At 45.5% G+C, this 22,508-nt stretch overlaps 1 protein-coding gene across 1 annotated transcript; it reads left to right on the top strand.

Annotated features, from left to right (window-relative positions):
• Positions 1–4,189: 4,189 nt before the first annotated feature.
• Positions 4,190–21,068, top strand: LGI2 (leucine rich repeat LGI family member 2). Its single transcript, XM_054203035.1, has 8 exons — positions 4,190–4,377; positions 4,517–4,588; positions 7,334–7,405; positions 10,287–10,358; positions 10,872–10,943; positions 12,044–12,213; positions 17,401–17,565; positions 19,361–21,068. Exons 1-8 carry the CDS (start codon positions 4,190–4,192, stop codon positions 20,176–20,178), a joined length of 1,629 nt encoding a protein of 542 aa, XP_054059010.1. The 3' UTR covers positions 20,179–21,068.
• Positions 21,069–22,508: the final 1,440 nt, after the last annotated feature.

Genomic DNA, 22,508 nt, shown 5'->3' on the forward strand with positions numbered 1-22,508 from the left:
TAGAGTCGCTGCACGCGTGGCCAGCACATGCAGCGAGCCTCACCAGACTCATGATCCAGCTTTGCTAACAGCGGCTGTCTGATACCTGACTACACTGTTGTACTCCCTCCTTGTTACCTTCTTCTTCGAAAGTCAGGTTCTCATGGATACACACATAGTTTTTGCAGCAACAGTACTGAGGTCCTTTTTCTCAGCACGTATACTGGGTTTGGTTCAAGTAGTAATTTTCCATCATGTGTCACTCAGACCATCCTCTATTATCGCTAACACACATGCCTGGCAGCCCCTTGTTTAAACTGTAGCCATACCAAACCCCAGACTGGGCTTCTTGACAGTGTGTCGAGTGCCACTTGGAAAGGGTGGACACACCTTGGAAAGGATGGTCACAGCAGCCATGCTTCATGGGGGAATGTCTTGGGTTCATGGGAACATCACTTTGTTGCCGTTTTAGAAAATTATTGTGGTGCCTTTTTTATTTAATGGAATCATAGAATATCTCAAGTTGGAAGAGACCCATAAGGAACACCAAGTCCAGCTTCTTTCTCCTTACGGGGCTACCTAAAACTAAACCATATGACTAAGAGCTTCGTCCAGATGTTCCTTGAACTCTGTCAGGCTTGGTGCTGTGACCACTTCCCTGGGAAGCCTGTTCCAGTGACTGACCACCCTCTCAATGAGGAACCTTTTTCTAATATCCAATCTGAACTTCTCCTGACACAGCTTCGTTCCATTTCCTTCTGTCCTGTCGCTGATTACCAGAGAGAAGAGATCAGCACCTTCCCCTCCACTGCCCCCCCATGAGGAAGTTGTAGACTGCGATGAGGCCACCCCTCAGCCTTCTCTTCTCCAAGATGAACAAACTCTTTCACCATCTCGGTTGCCCTCCTCTGGACACATTCTAATAGTTTGATGTCCTTCTTACATTGAGGCACCCAAAACTGCACACAGTATCGAGGTGGGACCGCAGCAGTGTAGAGTGGGACAATCACTTCCCTTGACCAGCTAGTGATGCTGTGCTTGATGCACCCCAGGACACGGTTGGCCCTTTTGGCTGCTGGGGCACACTGGTGACTCATACTCAACTTGCCATCAACCCAAACACCCAGATCTCTTTCCACGGCACTGCTCTCCAGCCTTTAGTTCCCCAGTTTGTACATATAACCAGGATTACCCTGTCCCAGGTGGAGAATCTGGCACTTGCTCTTGTTAAATTTCATACAGTTGGTGCTTGCCCAGTTCTCTTGTCTGTCCAGATCTCTCTGTAAGACCTCTCCACCCTTGAGGGAGCCCACAGCTCCTCCTAATTTAGTATCATCAGCAAACTAACTTAATGTACATTCAATTCCTGTGTCCAGATCATTTATAAAAACATGAAAGAGCACTGCCCCTAAAATTGAGCCCTGGGGAAGCCCACTGGTGACTAGCTGCCAGCTTGATGGAACCCCATTTACTATAATCCCGACCCATCAGCCAGTAGCTCACCCAACATATTATGGACTTGTCTAGCTGTGTGCTGGGTGTTCTGTCCAGAAGGATACTGTGAAAGACAGTATCAAAAGCTCTTGATTTCTGGTAGTCTTCTTGTATTTATTTTGGGGGGGGCTTACAGTGACCTCAGGATAAAGCACCTGTGATCCAGCTGGGAGAGAACGATAGGAAAATCCAACAGGGCTCACGGTTTGCAACAATTTCTGTCTGCTTGACAATGAAATAAACATCCTGAGATTATTGTGGTTGTTGAATTAAGATGCAGATGTGGTGCGGAAGAGCTCCTGCTAAGAGGTGTATTACATGAATCATTAAAATCACTGAAGAGATAAAAGCAAGCACGGAGAACTGGGAATACCACTGACCTCAAATCATTTCTCTGCCTTGTTTCTACCTAATCAGACGATAAAGGAATTAACCCGCTCACTCAGGTGTTTCTCATGCTTTCTGAATTTTTGTTCCCCCTCCTCCCCCCCGAGGGATTATGTATGGATGGAGATGATGAGCCCTGGCTCTGCTCAGCACGAAGAAGAGGTGTCTCACTGCTGTCTTCAACTACCTAACGGGAGGCCATGCCAGAGCTGGCAGTCACTGGCGAGAGGCAGCAGACACAGGTTGCAGCAGGGGAAATTGTCACAAAAATTTCATGGCTGGCCCGTGCCAACCGAGGAGAGAAGCTCGGGTGCAACGGATAGAGTGACAAGAGTAATTCTTTTATTCATGCGCATGAGGTGTCCCATTCAGGTTGGGGCACCCCAAAACAGAAATGTGGGGCACACATTTCTGATACCTTTCAAGCATTCAGATACAATATGATTTGATCAATCACTACTTAACATACACAGGTCACTGTTGTGCAAAGCAACTGTAATTCTGCGGCGTCATCATCCATCTGCTGCTTTCTTGATCTAGACGTCCATGGAGTCAGTCTTGCTGCAGTGACTTATTTATGATGGCAGATAATCGGAGGGTATCACAGAAGTGTTAGGGGGGATAAGGATGCTGGCATCATCTCGGTACTCCAACGGTATCCTTTTTTCTTCAGGGTGGGAGCTGTCATCCTCCTCCTTGCAATGAGCAAGGAGTCTTTTAGTCATGCTTATTTATTTATCATTTATGATGTTTATTTATTATTTATTATCACCTCTCCTGTGAGGAAAGGCTGAGAGAGTTGGGGTTGTTCAGCCTGGAGAAGAGAAGGCTCCAGGGAGACCTTATTACAGCCTTTCATTACCTACAAGAAAGATGGCAACAGACTTTTTAGCAGGGCCCGTTGCCACAGGGCAAGGGGGAATGGTTTTAAACTGAAAGAGGGAAGATTCAGACTAGATATAAGGAAGAAATTTTTTACGCTGAGGGTGGTGAAACACTGGCCCAGGTTGCCCAGAGCAGTGGTAGATGCCCCATCCCTGGAAACATTCCAGGTCAGGTTGGACGAGGCTCTGGGCAACCTGATGTAGTTGAAGATGTCCCTGCTCATTGCAGGGGGGTTGCACGTGGTGACCTTTAAAGGTCTCTTCCAACACAAACTATTCTGTGATTCTGTGATTCTATTTAGGCGTGTGTCATGGTTTAACCCCAGCCAGCAGCTAGGACCATGCAGCCGCTCGCACAGTTCTCCCCCTTCCCCCAGGAGGGCAGGGAGAAGAGGGAGGAAAGAAAGGGAAAGGGAAAGAGAAAAAAAAAAATCTCGCGGGTTGACACAAAGACAGTTTAATAGAAACAATAACAGAAAAGGAAAATAACAGTACTACTACTAATAATAATGACACAAGTCACTCTCACTGCCCGGTAAATTGGTACTTTCCCGAGCAGCCATCATGGATTCCCTGCCCCAGCCAACTCCCATTTGTATACTGAGCATGACATCTGTGGTACAGAATATTCCATTGGCTTCCATGGCTCTGTCTGTGCTCCTTCTCAGCTTCTATGGGAAGCTGAAAAGAGCCCTTGAAAAGCATAAAGATCACTTAGCAACAACTAAAACAACATGCAGTATTGGCATTCCTTGAAATTTCTTTCAGGGCAATTACTAGACAGAAAATTATTTCTTTCCTGTCTGAAACCAGGACAGCATGACTATGCAGTACACAATGTAAAAAAAACCAACCAACCAAACAAACAAACAAAAGTTAAGCAAGTTCATACAATTTCACGCTATAAAGACTGATAGGGAGTGAGATTTTCCTAACAAAATTCAAGCTAGCTAGGAGGAAAACAACATCCTAGAGACAGCACTCAACCACTAGCCCAAGTTGCCCTGAGAAGTTGTAGCTGATTTTTTAATTATTCTTATTATGATGATGATTATTTTTAGTTGCCCTGAGAAGCCGTACCATTTCATCTGATTTTATTTTTTTTTTATTTTATTTTATTTTAAAAGTAAATTCGGAATCCCTGCGTAAACAACCCATCCTGAAGTTAAAGTGTGCATCGATCCAGCGATTCTTCCAACTCAGAATTTTGATGATTTTTTTTTGCAGGAACATCCAAGGAAATGATGGCGGGGCTGGGGGCGGGGGGGGCACCCGCCGGGAGGCTGAGCGCGTCGGTGGCCCCCGCCTCGCACCGCCCAGTCGCCACGCCGGGACCCCCCCTCGCCCGCCCCCGGCCCATCCCCGCAGCGTCGGGGCGGCGCCGCGCTGATGTCAGGGCGCGGGAGGCGGCGGGGAGCGTCCGCCGGCCGGCGGGGGCAGCCGGGATGGCGGCCCCGCTGCGGCTGTTGTCCTTCGCCACCGCCGTCCTCATCCTCCTCCTCCTCCTGCCGTCCCCCGCCGCTCCGCGGAGGCCACCGCGCTGCTCGCCGCCCTGCAGCTGCTGGCGGGAGTCGGCGCTTTGCGTGGGGGCGGCGGGGGCTCCGCGCAGCCTGCCCGCCGGCCTGGGCTCCTTGTGAGTGCGGGGGATGCGCGGGAGCGGGAGGAAGGTGGTGGTGATGATGATGATGATGATGATGATGATGATGATGGTGGGGGGGCGGGGGGGAGGGTGCTGTGCGGTCCCCCTCGATGGGTGGCTTGTCTTTTTGCAGGAGCCTGGTGAACGGGACCTTCTCCGAAGTCAAGGACAGGATGTTTTCCCACCTGCCCTCCCTGCAGCTGCTGTGAGTATGGCACGGAAAGTAATTAGCTCTTTGCCCGTTCCTCCTAATTAGAGTTACGGGGTGCCCTTGGTGAAAGCGAGGAAACGGCTCAATCCCCAGCCTGTGCTGATAGAGCTGCTCTTTCGTAACAGAGGGATGCATTTTCCGCTCATAAACCACTTCCTAAAACGTGTGTTTAGTTCCTGAAGGAGGAGGACAAAATGTTTTCTGATGCCCAAAGTTCTTAATTTTAAAATTTCAGCTTTAATAAGTTCAAGGCTGAGTTTTCCCCCCGGAGTCATGTGGTGGTTCTTGCTCGTGCTCGCTTTTTGCCCGTTAGTCTCGCGTTGGCTTTGGGACGCTGTGGGTGCCACGGGGGGTGAGCGGAGGCTGCCGGGACACGCCATGGAGGAGAACCTCTGTGGTGTCTGCAGCATGACTCTGGGCTTCAGCATCCCACTTGGAGGGCAGCCTCTCAGATGCCTTCTGACCTGGTGGTCCTCTGTCCCAGGGGACGGCGGTCTACCTCCCACCGCTCTTCCCCAAACTTGCTTTAATTTGGTTGTTCTGGGAGGCAGCAGCAGGGAAAGCACAGAGATAATGTGGTGCTCTACAACCCCCCCGGGGAGCCCGGATACTTGTTTCTCTGGTCAATTGCAGAGAAGCCATGCCACTGCCTGCCCCCTGGCAGCCTGCCTGGGACACCTGATGCCATGCGGACCCTCCACACCTCCCCCTGTAAGGTCCCGGTTACCCCCCAAGCAAAGACACGCTGCAAATAAAAATTCGGCAAAAAGATGCAAGGCACACCAGAAGGCCAGGCTAAGCGCTTGCCACAGAGATGGATGTTAAAATTGGGCTTGGCAAGAGATAGTCCCTAAAAGCACTTGGTAGCCCAATGGCCAGCCTCCTCTCCTCAGGCACATCCACCTCATTCTCAAAGGCCTGTCTCGCTTGTTTTGAGGAGCAGCACCCCATGGAAAACGCTGAGGAGAAGTGGGCAAAGCAAGGGGTGGAGGCTGTCACCTCCTTTAGCGTGGCACTGGTCCCAAAGCCAAGTTTTTGTGGGAGACGGGGGCTAGCACAGAGCCCTGGGCAGAGGGTGGAGGACTTTGCCCACTGGTGAATGGGGGCAAAGAGCAGACCTGTGCCAGCTGGGAAGGAAAGGGATGAATCCAAGAGTGGGTTGAGAGAAACTGTGGGTGGAAAATTAGAGACGGGGGGAATCTGGCTGGTTTTGGCTAGCGGTACTGGGAAGAGGGAGGAAGAGCAGAGGAAGGTTATCCCTTTTCCTTAGCTGTAGCAGATTTCCAGGAGGAGATGGCGGGGTGTGTGGGGTGGTGGGACAGAGGTCAGTTGTTGAGAAAGTCAGAAGTTGCCCATGTCACTCGTGGGAGCGAGAGGGGTTTGTCACCGCCACCACCATCACCTTGGGCCCTGACAAATTGTGTTGGTTAGTGTAATTTGTGACTTTTCCCTTCAAACAGGAGAAAAAAAAGGAAAGATGAAATGACAAAAGAGATACATGCATAATTGAGCACTTGGGTACCTCAGGACTACATCTTCTGGGGCAGTAGCCATGGTAAAATAGTAACGCAAGGATTTATTTTTGATGGCGGTCTGCATTTTTGTCAGATTTCTTTGGGATAATTTAAGGAGCATTTGTCTAGTATTAGCATAATAACCAAGGATCACAGGGAAAGTTTGCATTTCATGTTCATTAGTCTTCTAAATTAATTTTAGTAAAACGCCTAAAACCATACAAAGAGAGGATTAATGTTACTCTAATAAAGTGATTAGTGCAGACATATCCTATCATAGTGGAAAATTCAGAGATTTTCAAAAAATGATTTCATTTGAGTAGCGTTCGGTTTTTAGACCAAGGAAGCAGTTTTGCTGTTTTCTTAAAAGGAGATCACTCTCTGTGCCTTTGAACATCGGAGATCGTCTGCTGTTGTGCTTTGATTCAGCAAAGAAGGAACTTTGCTGGCAAAGCCTTTCCATGGCATCCTTCTCCCTGCCCGCCCTGTCCCGGCTCAGGTGACAGCCGCTTTGGCGCTGCTTTGACATGTTTTGTCCCTGAAGTTCACATGGGAGGGCAAGGCAGTGCCTGGAGCAGGCAGCACCGCCGCTCTTCCTCGCTGCCTGCGGACACAGGGCTTTGCTTTGCAGGGATAGCAGGGCTCTGTCTCTGGCGGTTTGGGCACGTCTGTGTTTCCAGCCGATGAACCGGCTGCATGAACCGTGTCCTGTCCTCCTATGCCATGGGCCGTAGCGCATCGGCGCGTCGGGCTTGGAGCATCCCCCCGGGAGCACAGAATGAGCAAGCGCTGGCCCATTGCCACTGCATAGATGAGAGCTTGGGAGCTCAGGAGCAGTGCTGAGGTGGTCTCTTGGAAATTGTCGGTGTGGCCAGAGGAGTGGCGGATAACCATGGTCCACACTCTGCAAGACCTGCCCTCTAAAGACAGCTTGTCCTGCTCAGGGGACCATAAAGTCGAGGGCCAGGTTGCATTTAATCAAGGTGAATGGCACAGTGAGCATTATTCCTGGGGAGTAGTGGACATTAACTAGCAACACATTATGCCTCTGATTTTTTTTTTTTTTTAATAGATCATTCCACAGTATTTTATGTGTGCTGCATTGGTGGGGCAATATGGGCTCGAGTCAGTAAGATTAGTTTGGTCATGGGCAATAAACACAACAGGCATAATCCAGCGTGTCAAGCTTTAATGTGCTTTCCTAATGCCTGCTCTCCGTTTTCAGCTTGCTCAACTCCAACTCCTTCACCGTTATACGAGATGATGCCTTTGCTGGTCTCTTCCATCTAGAATACCTGTAAGTTTGGTATTTTATGTCTTCCCCAGTCCTTTATAAATCAGGGTGTTTTGATAAGTTGCCAAGGCTCCTGCTGTGGAGTCTGAGTCTTTAGTGTGATTCCCAGGAGCAGGGGAGATGAAGGATTTATGTTCCACTCCTGTGCAAATGTCCTTTACGATGGCTCACCATTTTTCAGAGGTTGCAGTGGATTTTTAAAATATGCTGTGAATGTGAGGTGCCTCTGTGCAATCACAGTACACCAAAAAAGCGTTGCTGAGCAAGACCTTGTCCTAGCTTTCCAGAATAGTGCCGAGGGGCTCTGAACCTCAGGAGAGACGGGGGGAAGCCTCTCCTGGCCCGCTGGCAGCCTGAAGAGGAGCTGCGGAGTATCCGTGTACTGCCCAGAACAACCCTGGTTACCAGACTTGTTCTTTGCCCCCAACTTTGCCTTTTTTTCTGATATGCCATTTAATGCAGGTGGCATTTATCTTTATATTATAAATGATGATAAATATATGAATACATAAATATATATTTCATATAATAGAAATTACTGTAATTATTTATATTATTATTTAAATTTATTTAACTTTTCTTTACTTAGTTCGCTTGCTTGATTTTTACATTACCTTCACTTCCTGATTTTTTTAAATTTTTTTTTTATTTGTTTAAGGTCACCCTTTTTTCTTTTAAAAAATGTGTTAGCCCTGGTACCAGGTTGTCCTCACTTCATACCCCAAAGGACTGCCATGTCTCTGTGTTACTGGACATGAGCTGGTGTGTTTGAAACTCCGAATACGAACTGAAAAAAATCCCTCTTTCCGCCCACCTTCCCATGCTGAAGGTGGCTGTGGAAAACATTTCCGTCTTTTTCTAAAGGAAAACCAATGCTCATAAAACTGACTCTTGCTAAAGTCTGGCAGGCAAATAGGTATTAAGGTGGGGTGTATGTATTCAGGATTAATCGTCTGATACGTGCGGAGCAGCCAGCAATGAAGACTGGTAAAGCCTTACAGGTTCAATTTCCTTTAGCAGCAGCTGAACAGTGGTCTCGGCTAATGGTTGTGGTCGCCCACCCTGCCAAGTCCACAGAGCTTTTCCTCTTCCCAGCAAATCGCACCTCCACCTCTTGGGAGCCTTTCCCTGGGGTTTTTCTTGGCCTTGCAGCCAGTAACACCATTACACCTTCTGTAACTCATGTCTCTCAGTTACCAGTGACCAGACCTTGCAGAGGATAAGAAAACCTCCCTGACAAACAAGAATGACACGTTTCTTTGGGTACAAAGCAAAGTCTCTGGATGAAGAGCAGCTGGGGACCACCCTGGGAGATACCTATATCTATCTCTCTATCCCTATATATACCTACCTATATATATCTATATATAGGTGTATACATAGATAGATATCTCTATATGTATCTCCAGCTGTGTCCTGCTGTGCTTGCAGCACTGATAACGGCATTCAATACACCCTTAAACTAACTGACTGTACCAAGTCTGGATAAGACAAGTCTGATAAAGACAGGAGCTTTGCTGGTGAGCAGAGTGGCGTTCCCAGGGTAGCATCCCTTTGAGGCCAGGTTTGGTGACTCAGGAATCTGGCAGATTACGGAGTCCCAGCCCGGATTTGCATCGCCTCGCTGCAGTGCGTGCAGTGAAGCTGTGTTTCTTTGCACGCAGGGCTGAGCTGGCGCCGTGCGGGGATGGCAGGTGCCGGTGAGGGTGTCGGGAGGCAGTTCGGCACTCTGCTCTGCGGATTGAATTCATGTCCCAGGTAGCCTTGTAACAGCTGACCCTCCTCTGACATGTGGACACAACACTTTCCCATCTGCACCCTTTGCACGCAGTCAGGGTCCCAGTTATTTTGTGAAGGATTTTGGCTTCGTCTAGACAAGTGCTCTGGGTTCTACTGTTAACTCCTACATCCCCATCTTGACTCTCTCGAGAAGAGACCTTGGCTCATAGCATTTTTCCTCTGTTACCCTGGAAGGCAAAAAACAATGTATTGGAGGAAGGGAGACACTTTTATCTCATAAAACCTTTTATAAAGTCAGCAAGCATAAAGTCTTCATCCAGGTACAGCTGTACCGTGCAATATCTTGATGGCCACCTGGCTGCGATCGCTTTGCAGGGCTGATGGTGTATTTAGGAATGCGTCCTCAAGCGCTCAGGGGTCAAGATGCTCAAATATCAGCTCTTCCTTTAAATGCTGACATGCAGTCAGGGGGAGCAACATGCTCCTGGAATCGATACGTGCCTGTCATTGTTTCCCTGGCGCACTGGGCCGTGACTCGAGTGCAGCCAGGCGCCCTGCAGAGGTGGGAGACAGCTGGACTGGGGCAGCGAGAAGAAAACCGAGGCAGTGGTCCTGCCATTTATGCAGCCTTTGGCTGTCTGCAGGTCCTGTCACGGCTCTGTGGGCGCAGAAGTGACACTGTGCATGCAGCCACACAGGAGGTCCCCATCAGAGGGTCCATCTGCAGCCAGGGCACTGCTGTGCTGCCCCCTGGCTTTAAAATGCAGGTGATTGGCAAGAGGAAGCTTCTAAAGTCCATCTCAGAAGCCTGTCCTACACAGGTCTCTTGCCTCACACAACACACCCCAAGAAGATTAACCAACAGAGGAGTAGTGGTTTTTGTTTTGTTCAATTTGTTCCTCTTCTGCTGGATGTTTGTGCCACGTCCTGTCCCTTGTGCTGCCTGGAACCCACATCATTCCTCATGGTCCACCCGAGGAAAGGGAACGTGAGCAGCTCCACCGAGACTTCCCCACCTTTTAAGTCTGAAGGGGCTGCCCAGGAACCTGCTGAATTTGGAGACCATAGCTTAAAGCCCTGGTGATGCTAATAATAATGTTAATTGAAGTATTTTAAAATACTTTTTTTTTTATTTATTGCTTAGATTCATTGAAGGAAACAAAATTGAAACCATTTCAAGAAATGCATTTCGTGGCCTTCGAGACCTGACTCACCTGTAAGTTATTTAACAGCTGGTAGAGTAATTTGAACTAGAACAAAATTCTTCTGGGGGAACGGCTGGTTTTCCTGCTTACACAGAAAACCTCCCTTCCCCTCCCCATGTCAGCTTCCTCCTGTTGTCGACAGTGTGCCTTCCACAAATTAAAAACTAGCCTTAAAAGATGGGGGCGGCTGTAACCTGGGAATACAGTACCGGTCCCACTGTCACACGGCCAATGTGTGGCTAACACCCCCGCTTCTTTTAACTGCGCTCACTGATTGCTCAGTGTGTTACATCCCCACCTGGGCAATAAAAAAAGCTTGATGTATTTTACTTTCACCTGAGCTTCAAGCAATCTCCATTCTTGAATGAGAATAATTAATTTGTGCCTGGTCCTCATTAACTATTAACAGTGCCAGTGGCTGGATGGTAACCGGATAATTAACAACCTCTAAGTGAGCTCAGGCTTAGTAAGAGTCAGCCAGACAAGAAGCAGCAATGATACTAAGCTCTAACTTTCTTTTCTAGTTCTTTGGCCAATAACCATCTCAAAACTCTGCCAAGGGATGTCTTCAGTGATTTAGATTCTTTAATTGAACTGTAAGTAACAAGATTCTTTCTATTGCCTGCCCGCTCTGTCATTCTCAGTTTTACATCCTGGGTTTGTGTGGTGCTGTATCTGATGTCTGCACAGAAAAGAAATGCACGTTTTGTTGTTCCAGCTTTTCTCATTTGAAAATTGTTGACTTGGTAGACTCCTCTGAAATAACTGCCATTTCTCAAATCACTGTTGCTTTTTGTGATGCTGTACATAGCTTGCGTTATTGTACTTCTTTCTGATGTTTCATATAAATTGTTTTTTAGGGAAAGGGAGACAATGAATTTTAAAAACACAATTTCTCTGAACACTTTTTCCTGTTATTGTTGCATATGTTCCCTGAGATTATTTTAGTAAAAGGCATTCATTAAAAAAAAGAGCTTTTTTTCTTGTTTTTGTGCAGTTGTAGCACATTGCTGACTTGCTGTCAGTGTTTTCTTGTGTAACTGAGCTGCTAGTCAGCTTCCTCTATTTTTGGCCTGGCCAAACAGCAAAGTATAATTGTAAGCCACAAAAATTGCCAAGGGATCGAAGAGCAGGTACAGTGTTGAAATTGCACGTACATTAGTTGGGGGAGGTTAAATTGACTCCACATCAGCAGTGACTCTAAAAATGCAAGCTTTACATCTGTTTTTTTAATGTAATGCAGAAGTGGTACCAGCAAGGCCACTCTGTCAACTCCGGCGGTACTGGAGTAGTTTAGTGAAGGAATGGGATTTATCTGTGTCAGCAGTAGATAGTGGGAAGGATGCTCGCAGCAGACGACCAGATTGTCAGGCTTTATTACTTTACAGTCCTAATCCTACGAAAACTTACAAACATGAGTGACTTTACACGTGAATTACGGTGCTCTATTGCTACAATTATATGTGAGCATATTTCCTAGATTAAATCGGTTTTTCCAAGGACAACACTCCGTGAAGGAAGAGTCCGTAGTAAGAGAGTCCAAATAAAACTTAAGAAACTTCCCTGTTCTCAGTTCAAAACCAAGCCAAGGCTACTCAGATATTTTTAAATTCAGCATGTCAGGGTGATAACAGTTCTGTAGTATTCATATTGCTATCAACCTTTTCAAATATGTTTATTTCTGTGTGTTTTTTAGAGATTTAAGGGGAAATAAATTTGAGTGTGACTGCAAAGCCAAGTGGTTGTTTTTGTGGTTAAAGATGACAAATTCCACTGTTTCTGATGTCCTGTGTATTGGTCCAGCAGAATATCAGGATAAGAAGTTAAATGATGTGACAAGTTTTGATTATGAATGCACCACTACAGGTATTCAGAATGTATATTTCTAAGCACACTACAAATGGTTAAATATCAGAAGTTTAGACTTTACCCTTTCGCTTCTGTGAGCATGACCTGGGGGGAGGAAAGGGTTACGTACAAAGCACTTCCCAGTACAAGCATAAAATAGGAAAATTACATTTCGAAGCCCAAGTAAGTACCGAGTTTTTATTTGGATTAACCGATAATGGGAGAAGAGCTGTGACTATTCATATTCCAAAGGACTTGATTATGACTCACTTTGTGACTTAATTTTCATCACAGAATGCTTTCTATTGTCTGGAATAAGGCCATATAGTTATGGCAGATGAGCTTCCCAAAATCTCTGTATTTCACAGAAAGCAATGAAAAGAAGTTCAAATAATGTGGCTATATCTGTTATCTTTATTCAATAGGCCACAATTTAATAGCATCAAATGTGGCAGCAATACCGCCAGCAGTTCTTTATGGAACTCCATTAAGTTGGGGAGAAATATCCAATAATATTCTGACTACTGTCTTGTTTAGGATCTTGATTTTTATTTTAGGTAATGTAAAGCATGCTGAAGGAAGTGAAGAGAAACTTGCATGTGGTAATGCTTATATTTTATGACCGAACAGCCGCAGTTACCTACCTTTAAATGTAGTCACATCATATAACTGAGAATATCAGCTGCGAGTGTTGTTTTTCATCTTTCATGTACATGATGTCAGCACTCTGCCTTTTTCCTATACGGTAATACCAGAGGCGTTCAAGTTCTCATCTGTCATCAAGTCAGCCGTCACTATTAAAAGACAATAGAAAAGTTGATTACTAGCAACGTAAAATAAAGTTTCAGGACAAGGTAATCCAAGGGCAATATATAAACGAAAAGAGAATGAACTCAGAATTCAAAGATATGTCAGAAGAGCAGCAGAGGTAAAGCGCAATAATCTGCTACGTAAAAGGATGTCAAAACCAGGAGAGCAATGTAGCTTAGAATGGTACCGAAGTTACGTTCCTGTGTCTGTAAATCCACCGAGATGCAAAAGTACAAAGTAAAAGCAGGCTTCGTTTCATCTCAATCTCGTTTAAGCAGTTGCGCAGCACTAACAGTGTGCGAGGAGAAGCCTTATCTCCCCAGTCCTCAGACCTGCACTGACCAGCTGCCCTCTGCCTTCTCTTTGTGCCTAGAAAGCTAACTATAAAGTTGCTGCAGGCAAAATTCACCCTTCACGTTAGTCCCTTTGTCTTCTGTAAGTGACGAAATTACACCAAGCATAAATCTAATTTCACATGCTGCAGAGTTTGCTGGGGAGCTAAGGCATTACGTGGTGCAAGCGTTGCCCAGCTGAGTATTTGCTCAAATGGCATTAGAGAATTGTTCTTGCAGCACAGCATAGAGCTTTAATACGTTCTTCAGGTAGCAGAGGAGGTTTTCAAACCATTCCTTCTCTGGCTGCTGTGAGGGCAGGCTGTGTGCCTGGCCTGGGGACAGGCAGCACTACGCTTCCCGGAGCTCCCCTGCATCCTGAAGGTGGAGGGTGTGGAAGACATGGAGCTCTGGCGTCCTTACAAAGTGTCCGCGAGGGACAGACTGTATGCAGAAGTGACCCGTAAGAGACAAACCAGAGACAAACAGAGTAGAAATGCAAATCTTCAGGAGTGTGTCACCCCTGAGACAGCACCGCGTCCCCCGCGCTGAACTGCAGGCTGCCTTGCTCGAGCTGTAACCCTCCGGTGGCCCTGGCAGTCTGTGGCATCAGGCCACAGCTGCTTTTTCCTTCTCTGCCATTGCCTCCCCCAGACCCAAAGGGAGTGTAAATATGCCCGTATTCATTCCCTGGGGATTGATGATGGGTCACAGGCTCAGGCTTGTACCTAATTCTGAAGTAAAGCAACACACCCTGTAGGTGTGTTCTCCTTTCCCACTTGGTGACGGGCAAACCTCTGTCATTCATCCTAGTCTTTAGCATCATGTTTCCCTTCTTTGCCAGGCATGATCGAACTTCCCATCATTTCTGGTCTCTGGTACTGTGTGTCAAGCATGACTGGATATAGGATGTGGTAATGAAGCCGTTTGCTTGGTAAAACGTGCATCTCAGTGGCTCCATCAGTTCATTGCACCCGCTGAACTGCCTTGATGGTAACAGGAGGAGAGGTGTAAAGAGATGCTACCAAATTAAAAAGAAAAAAAAAAAAAAGGCCAAAGAACAAAACGCTCCTATTGCTTCTTCACAGAGAAAGTGATTCTCAGTGTCAGTGATCTGCACTTCTGACTCTTTTTGTGATAGCATCTCTCTTTTCCCTTTCTCACGGCTTGCATCATGGAGGCAGGTTAAGCTGTTTCGTTCTGTTTGTTGTCTTTCTCCTGCAGCAGGAGGCCACGTGAGGGGGCTGTGCTGTGGCCATAAGCATGACAGGGGAACGTGTACTTACTTTCAGGAGACTGTGAAAACGGGCCTCGGGCTCCCACAGTCACTGGGAACAGGCTGTGTGTGTACCTGGAACCTGCTTTGCCCAGGCCTGCCAGCAGCAATCTTCTCCCCAAGCTTAGGAAGCTTGGTTTCCTCTTTCTTTACCTAGCTGAGACTGTCTTCTGGAGGTGGTCCTCTCTTTCCCCGCTGGCTGGAAGGAAGGTAGTTTACAAATGAAGAGTTACCTGCTCCATAGTCACTCCTGTGCTAGAGGTCAACTGTGCCACCATGGTGAGAGATGGGAAGGGATGGCTAATGCTCCCTGACAGCACTTCCAGGTGCCTCACCTGGAGTAGTCATCTCCACCATGGGGAAGAAGGGCCATGAGAACAGGGAAACCGACTGGCAGCTGAGTCACAGGATGCAATTTAGGAGGTGCTGCCCAACCAGGTCATTGCTCCCCTTTCTCTTTAGTGTCCTCCAGCATTCCCCACCTTCTTCCCCTCTGCGTCAGCACTCCTCTGTGTTGGGGAATCAGGGAAATCAGCCCAACCACTGAAGCGCTGTGTCCCTCATCCGTGATGGCTTGCACCAGTTCAACAGCCAAAGGAGCGGAGGCAGATTGGGCTGCTGGATGATGGGGGGACCACCCCAGCCCTTTAGCTGGCAAACAAACAGCATTAAAAAGATGTGTCTTGAGACAGGGAGAGTAAAACTGTGCATTGGGGTGAGAGGCAGAGGGCGACAGCCAGGAAGAAAGGGCCACATCCCCTTCCCCCTCCTGAGCAGGCTGATCCAGCTTAAAAGTGAAAAATGTTGGGAAACATCCCCCCCCATCTCTATATTTACTGTACGAGCTCTTTCTAGCATTAAAGCAAGGCATGTGGACCTGCCTGTAAAACTAAATTGAGCCCCCAGGACCTAAATTTTTGGCAAGCCTGATGTGGCAGCACCTCCTTACTGTGTGACCCTGTTCCACATTACAGCCTGGTATTTCCAACTGGTGCTAAAAACAACCTTGATGATTGCTTTTTACGGATCACGACTGATTTTGTTACCCATTTTTACTCATCCAGTGACATAAAGAGCCCAATGACAGGTACAAGTAAAAATAGCGGTGTTAACGCTGAATCATTTCTGAGTGAGCAGTGGGTTTTAACTCACAGACGGGTTTGTTTTAATTCACAGATTCCTTCAGTGTTTCACAACTGTTCAGATTTCAAGAGATGTCTTTTTCAGCACTAGTTTTTTGTTTGTTTTTTTTTTCTCAAGATTTAAAAAATATTTTGATTTTTTGTGACTCTATCTGCTATTGTTCCATCCTTAGCTCCCTTTCATGATTTATCGCTTACTTTTACTTTCTGCATACTTCAGTGTCAGTTTTCTCCAGTCTTTTCATTTTCCCAGTGAGAATGAAGATAACTTTCTTGTTTTCCTACCAGCATTTATGAATCAAGCCCAAACTCTATTTATAATAGTCCCTCGAAGAATGGAGACTGTCATTTCTTTCGAAGCTGTAGAATCTGCTCTGTTTGTTTAATGGTAGTCATCTATCTTTATTCTCCAGAAGTGTAACTCCTCAAGGGCAAGGCTTTCAAGCATACAGAGGCGGAGAGTTCTTCATTCAAAAACAATTATTTCATAATGCACCAAAATGAGGAACTCGAGTGAGGACTTAATTACCATTTCACCAAAATCCCTGGATGCTCTGGCCCTTCAAGCGTAGGAGAGCATGGTGAAGGCACGTAGCAAATGGAGCTTGAAACGGAGCGGTGCACGATTCTGCAGAGAACCTCCATCATAGCAGAAGATGCGTTTCCTTTTCTGTATATCTATATCCATACATAACTTCGGCACAGGCCTTCTGCCCCGCTCTAGACGCAAGTGCCAGCTTTTCTTTGTCAGCTCTGCTATACCTTTTCCTTTTTCTCATAATAATGACCTTGTCCAGCTGTGAGGCCAAAGATCAAATTCAGACCCAAGTCTCCTCGCTTTGCCCCAGATAGGCTCTATGCTGGCTGCTGACTTAGCCCAGGGCGAATTTTAGAGTTAAATCTACAAAGACACTTGGATTTTGAGAAGAAATCTTGAATTTTGAAGTTACGCTCTTAGTCTTTACAGGTTGCTCCAACTCCTCAGTCTTAGTATTTAGAATAAGTTTTCCAGTGGATAGTAATTTGCAGGTTGGTTGTATTTTATGCCTAAACCACTTTACAACGCCCCATAAAATGTTATGTTAACTAAGTTTTTGATTACACCCTGTTGTCTATGGTCTAGCCAAAATGGGGTTATCCCCAGGCAAACTTCAGATTATCGTTTCGCTTTCTGCCTGGTTTAGCATAACACAAATTGCTAGTGATTAAATTTGCATGACTTAAGAAATTATTGGACTTCAGCTGGAAGTTGCTGTCTCTCAGCTTGAAAGTGATTCTAGCAAGGCCATGTCTCTTGACGGGAAAGTAACTTCCAGCTGTGGGGAAAGAGACTTCTCTCTCGATATCCTGATTTCATTGGATACCAGCCAGCCTAGCTGGAAAATCTGATTTCTGCCACTATTTACCCATTTGATCTCCTTGGCAACTATATTTCCAGAGGACAGTTTATGAAGCCTAAAGCAGGAGATGCTTTCCCCTCTTGCTGCATGCCTAACGTGAGCACTGACACTTCCATGCTAGTGTTATACCGAATCCAGAGTATTTCACTCATTTTTCAGTGTAAATTGTTAGTTATACTCAGTGACCACTTACTCCATGTTTCCAGCAATGATGTATCCTAACTGTTGTAAATGTATGTTTCTAGATTTTGTTGTTCACCAGATTTTGCCCTACCAGTCAGTTTCAGTGGATACGTTCAACTCAAAGAATGATGTGTTCGTAGCCATTGCACAGCCCAGCATGGAGAACTGCATGGTGTTGGAGTGGGATCACATTGAAATGAATTTCAGGAGTTATGACAATATCACAGGTATATGAACACTGGGATTCCAGTCATTGATGAACTATTGGTCTTTCACGAGGACGAGATTCGTAGATGGGACCAGCTGATGGATTTTGTCCTGAACCTCTGTTGAATGTGGCAGATCAAAGTGTGTAATTTTTGGACAGGAGTGACTTCATCTTCTGAATACACGCACATTTAACCTCACTGAAGAACACAAACTAGGCTTTTTTTGTCTGATCTTGTAAATTGTTCTAAAGGCTGCACCCTAATCTGGTGGTGTCTACAAAGGCAGCAAGCCCTTACCTCCTCACATCAGCTGTGTGTGTTGTTAATGAAAGTTTACAAGATGCTACCCCTCCCTCAGGAAATTTTGAAAATGAAAAATTTTGCTTTTTTAGGTTTCATTGTGTTTTGGTAGACATGGGGGAAATTAAAGGATGTAAGTTCGGAAATCGACGGCCCAAAGAGAGTTAGCAGAACTCTAGAAAAGCTCTGGAAATGATGTTGAGACTTTGGGTCATTTCCAAAGACAGCTGTCTTCCAAACATATTTCACCTTCCTGTGAATGACATGATCAGGAGACACTTCTGCTGGGGACGTGGGTCCTAGCCCCGTACCCACTGTACCTGCCCAGACTCATTTCTCAAACAACCGTCCTGTGTTCCTGGAAGGCCTGAGCTTGAGCTCTGGACCCTGAAATGTGAGTGAGAGACTTTTCCCAGGGGACACAGGCACTTAAAGACCCTTTTGCGGAGCCTAAAGAGTGTTTTGTAGAGCTCAGGAGCCAGCTTTGCACTCCATGGGGAGTTTCATTACTCACTCTATGCTTGGCATCCGGGTATCTGAATTTAGCCCTTTACGACATGGGCTTTTGGAGCTGAGCTAGTTGTCCAGATTGCCTTACAGTCAACATGCAGAGAATAGGCATTGCTGTCCTCTGCAAAAGGAGACATCTACAGGCCAGGTGGAATCTCTTCTAGAGTGCTTTTTGACTAAGTTAGACCAGAAAGAGCCTGGGTGATCAGCTTGAGCATTCACGTCTCCGCTGCAGATACCGTGCGGTACTTGAGATGAATCCCACCCCTCCTACACTGTGGTGGTAGATCATCCCAGCCTGGCTGTGAAACAACTATGGGTAGGGGACCAGCAGAGGTGCCAGGGCAAGTCTCCTGTAGTGACTGTGACCAAGCACGCGTTGGGGAATCTGTGTAGTTACAGTTCTACTTAAACCGTGCGCTTCAGGGAGGAATTCCTCCCTTCTTCCAACAAAACCTCTCATAAATAGTCTGGTTGTTCTTCTTTTGATGTAGTTCTTGTATAGTGACTTGACGTTCTCCAAACAGACCATAACCCCACCTGATCTAATCTGGCAACTGCAATATTCCTAAATATTTCTAGTTTAACGTAATCTCAAGAGTACCTAACAGAAACAACAGAGTTAGATTTTACTTTTTCATCTTGCTGTCGGGTGATACCTCCACAAGATGTGTAAATATTTCTATTTACAGTAGCAAAAAGTTGACTCATCCTCTTGGAGCAAGAAAAATAGACTATTTCATTCTTCTAGTTAAGATGGAAAGGTAGACATTCTAAGGATAAGAGAATTTCAAATTCCTTTGAACATTTGAAGTCATCTTTCCAGTTACTAGGGAGAATAAAGCATGAAAAGAAGCTCTTAAGGCATGTAGTAGAAGACAAAATTATGAGATGGTGCAGGTTTAAAAAAGGGGTGGGATGATTTGATAATCTCTCTGGTTTAAAAGGTGCTTTGTACTGTGCTAATATACGTGCTTTTTTTTTTTTCTTTTTTGGGCAATAGGTCAGTCCATAGTGGGATGTAAAGCCATTCTTGTTGGTGACCAAGTCTTTGTGGTGGTGGCACAGCTCTTTGGTGGCTCACACATTTACAAGTATGATGAAAGCTGGACAAAGTTTGTCAAATTCCAGGATATCGAAGTATCTCGCATTTCCAAGCCAAATGATATAGAGCTTTTTGAGATAGACAGTGAAATGTTTTTTGTCATAGCAGATAGCTCTAAAGCAGGTTTGTCAACAGTGTACAAGTGGAATAACAAAGGATTTTACTCATACCAGTCCCTTCATGAGTGGTTCAGGGACACCGATGCTGAGTTTCTCGATATAGATGGGAAATCGCATTTAATCCTCTCCAGCCGCTCGCAGGTTCCCATTATACTCCAGTGGAACAAAGCTTCCAAAAAGTTTGTCCCACACAGTGAAATCCCCAACATGGAAGATGTCTTGGCTGTGAAGAGTTTCAGGATGCAAGATAGCCTGTACATCACGCTCACGAGATTCATTGGTGACTCCAGAGTTATGAAATGGAATAGCAAACAGTTTGTGGAGATACAGGCTCTTCCATCCCGAGGAGCCATGACGCTGCAGCCTTTCTCCTTCAAGAACAATTACTACCTAGCCTTGGGAAGTGACTATACCTTCTCCCAGATTTACCAGTGGGATGGTGAAAAGAAGATCTTCAGGTTATTTAAAGAAATCTATGTGCAAGCACCACGGTCTTTCACAGCTGTGTCAACGGATCGAAGAGATTTTTTCTTTGCCTCTAGCTTTAAAGGAAATACTCAAATATTTGAACATATCGTCATTGACTTGAGTTTATGAAAAGCTGCTGGAGTGAAATTCGTGTAGAATGACATTTATACACAGAACAAAAAAGAGACCTTTCCAAAACCAGGGTGCACCTATGGAGTATGATGACATTTTCTGAACTTTTCAAACTTGCATATTAATCAGGGATTGCATTTACTTGGTTACTGCATGACATGTCCGTCTTATCCTTTTTCAAAGACACTTTGCAATCTGCAGTCATTCAGAGGAGAGTGCAGTGCATTAAGATTAATGTTGACATCTAAGAGAATGGTCTAAATTTTACCCAGAAAACTACCTTGAATTGATCATCTCATAAAGAAAGCAAAGAGTAAGCCATACAAAGTATAGAAATGATCTTAACTCTTAAACTAACATGTTAGTAATGATTTTAAGATTAGAGACAGTTCTTCATGGTTGCTGATGGATTGTAAAAGTAACGCTCCAGAATACACTTTATTTTGGTTTCTTGAGGTCTGTCTTCAAAATCTGTCTTTCTGGTTTATAGCAAGACTGAAGCATCATTTTAATTCATTGTAGATTAAAGGGAAAGTCAAAATCTCCTGCCATTTTTCTTCCATTAATCACTATTTCAGCAATAAATTGTGCATAACAAATAGCCCAGCCCACAGTATCTGGGTAGTCAGGAAAAGCAGGGTATGTCATTTCTGGACTGTGAGATGTTAACAACACAGACAGATAGTAACAGAGGTCTGCTTGGGGCCATGAATGAATCAAATACAAATTCTGTCCACTTTCTGTTTTCATAGGTATTCCAGAAATCCACCCCATTTTGCCCCAATTTGCACTCTTTATGATGATCCCAGTAGACTCTGGGGTGTTTTAACAAGTAAATCTGTAGTGATCTCTCATTCTAGAAGGCGCAGCTTAAGTTTAGCCTGAAACATCTACGTTCACCTTCTCCGTGCTGTAGCTTGTCTGTACGCAATGAGATGATTTATTCTATGGTGTTCTCCCTTCAGCACAGCTCACAAGCAATAAATTCAGGTTTTGGCCATCACAAGCTGCATTTGGGGAATCTTTTGAAAAAAAACCCGAGTCTTTTGAAACCAAGGCAGCTGGAGCTGTTTCAGGCTAGAGTTAACCCTGGCTCCAAGAAGGTTTTCCTCTTGGTAGCTCCATGCCTTTGCCAGGTTGCCAAGCCATTGAAGGTTAAATGGGAGGATGTGAAGGGACCGTGCTGCATTGGTGTTTTGGGTGGCTACAGACCAAGGCATTTAGTCATTCTAGATAGGGCAGAACCAGTACGCAGAGCCTCTGTCAGGATAGCAGCTAGGGACTGTTTCCCTGGAAAGGTTCTCTACCATCCTTACCCAACAAAGTTGTGTGTCAGAGCCCTTTTTTGTTCACTTACACAATATGTTTCTTTAAGTTTTCATGCCACTTAGCATACTACGTTGTTGTATCACGTCTTGCTGCTGCATTTCTGCCTTGGATAATAGGGAGGCTTTGCGTAAAGCAGGCGGAGCAAAGGAAACTGTCCTTTATTCCTTCATGCTCAGGGCTGTCTCACCATTTCTGTGCTGAGTGAGCTTCACGTTTTTCCCCTGGACACATGGAACATGGCCTATTATCACAAATAGAGAGGTTCTCAGGGGCTTTCTGACATCCAAGATGTGAACAGTGCCACAGAAGAAGATTATGCGCAAGGACTCCCATGAGGAGTCATAACCTAGCAGTGACCTGGCGTATCACAGCCTTCCCCAAATTTTGCCTTGCTGCTATGAAATAAAATTATTACTGGCCTGTCAGAGACATAGCTCGTTTTATTCTGTTTTAAAAGTGTGTGTTAGGTTTTTTTCTTCTTGTGGAGGTGCTCATCCTGGTTTTATTTCCAATTACATTGGCAACTTAGCCCATCCAGCCATCTGAAGTATTGCACTCTCCCCTCCGAATCCCAACGCGGTGTCAGTCCCTGTTGTTCAATCAGACCAGTAGATGCAAACCAATCCTCTGCAGTAGGTTTTAGCAATAGCTCTCCTAGGATTAAGCTAACAAATCTGACAAAACGCAGAGATGATTCATATGTCTGCCAGTGAATGTGATTTCTTACCATGTTCCCAGTTTACTTTTTGACGTGGGTATAGCTGGCAAGCGATGTTTCTTTAACCTGTGTTGTAGGAAGGCGTTTTTTATTGCTTTTCTGTCAAGCATGCGTGTTTAAATAAGAGGCAGGTATTCTGATGAGGAGGGGCATTTCTCAGTGCGCCAGCACTTTCTTGCAGGGCTCACTGTGAGTACCATTCCCTCAGCAGGGGCATTACTCACAGCTAAAGGCTAGTTTAGAGAAATTGGATCTTGACATTCTTTACTTGAAGAGAAGC

The sequence above is a fragment of the Rissa tridactyla genome, chromosome 5, assembly GCF_028500815.1.
Source record: "Rissa tridactyla isolate bRisTri1 chromosome 5, bRisTri1.patW.cur.20221130, whole genome shotgun sequence".
In the NCBI taxonomy this organism is placed as follows: Eukaryota; Metazoa; Chordata; class Aves; order Charadriiformes; family Laridae; genus Rissa; species Rissa tridactyla.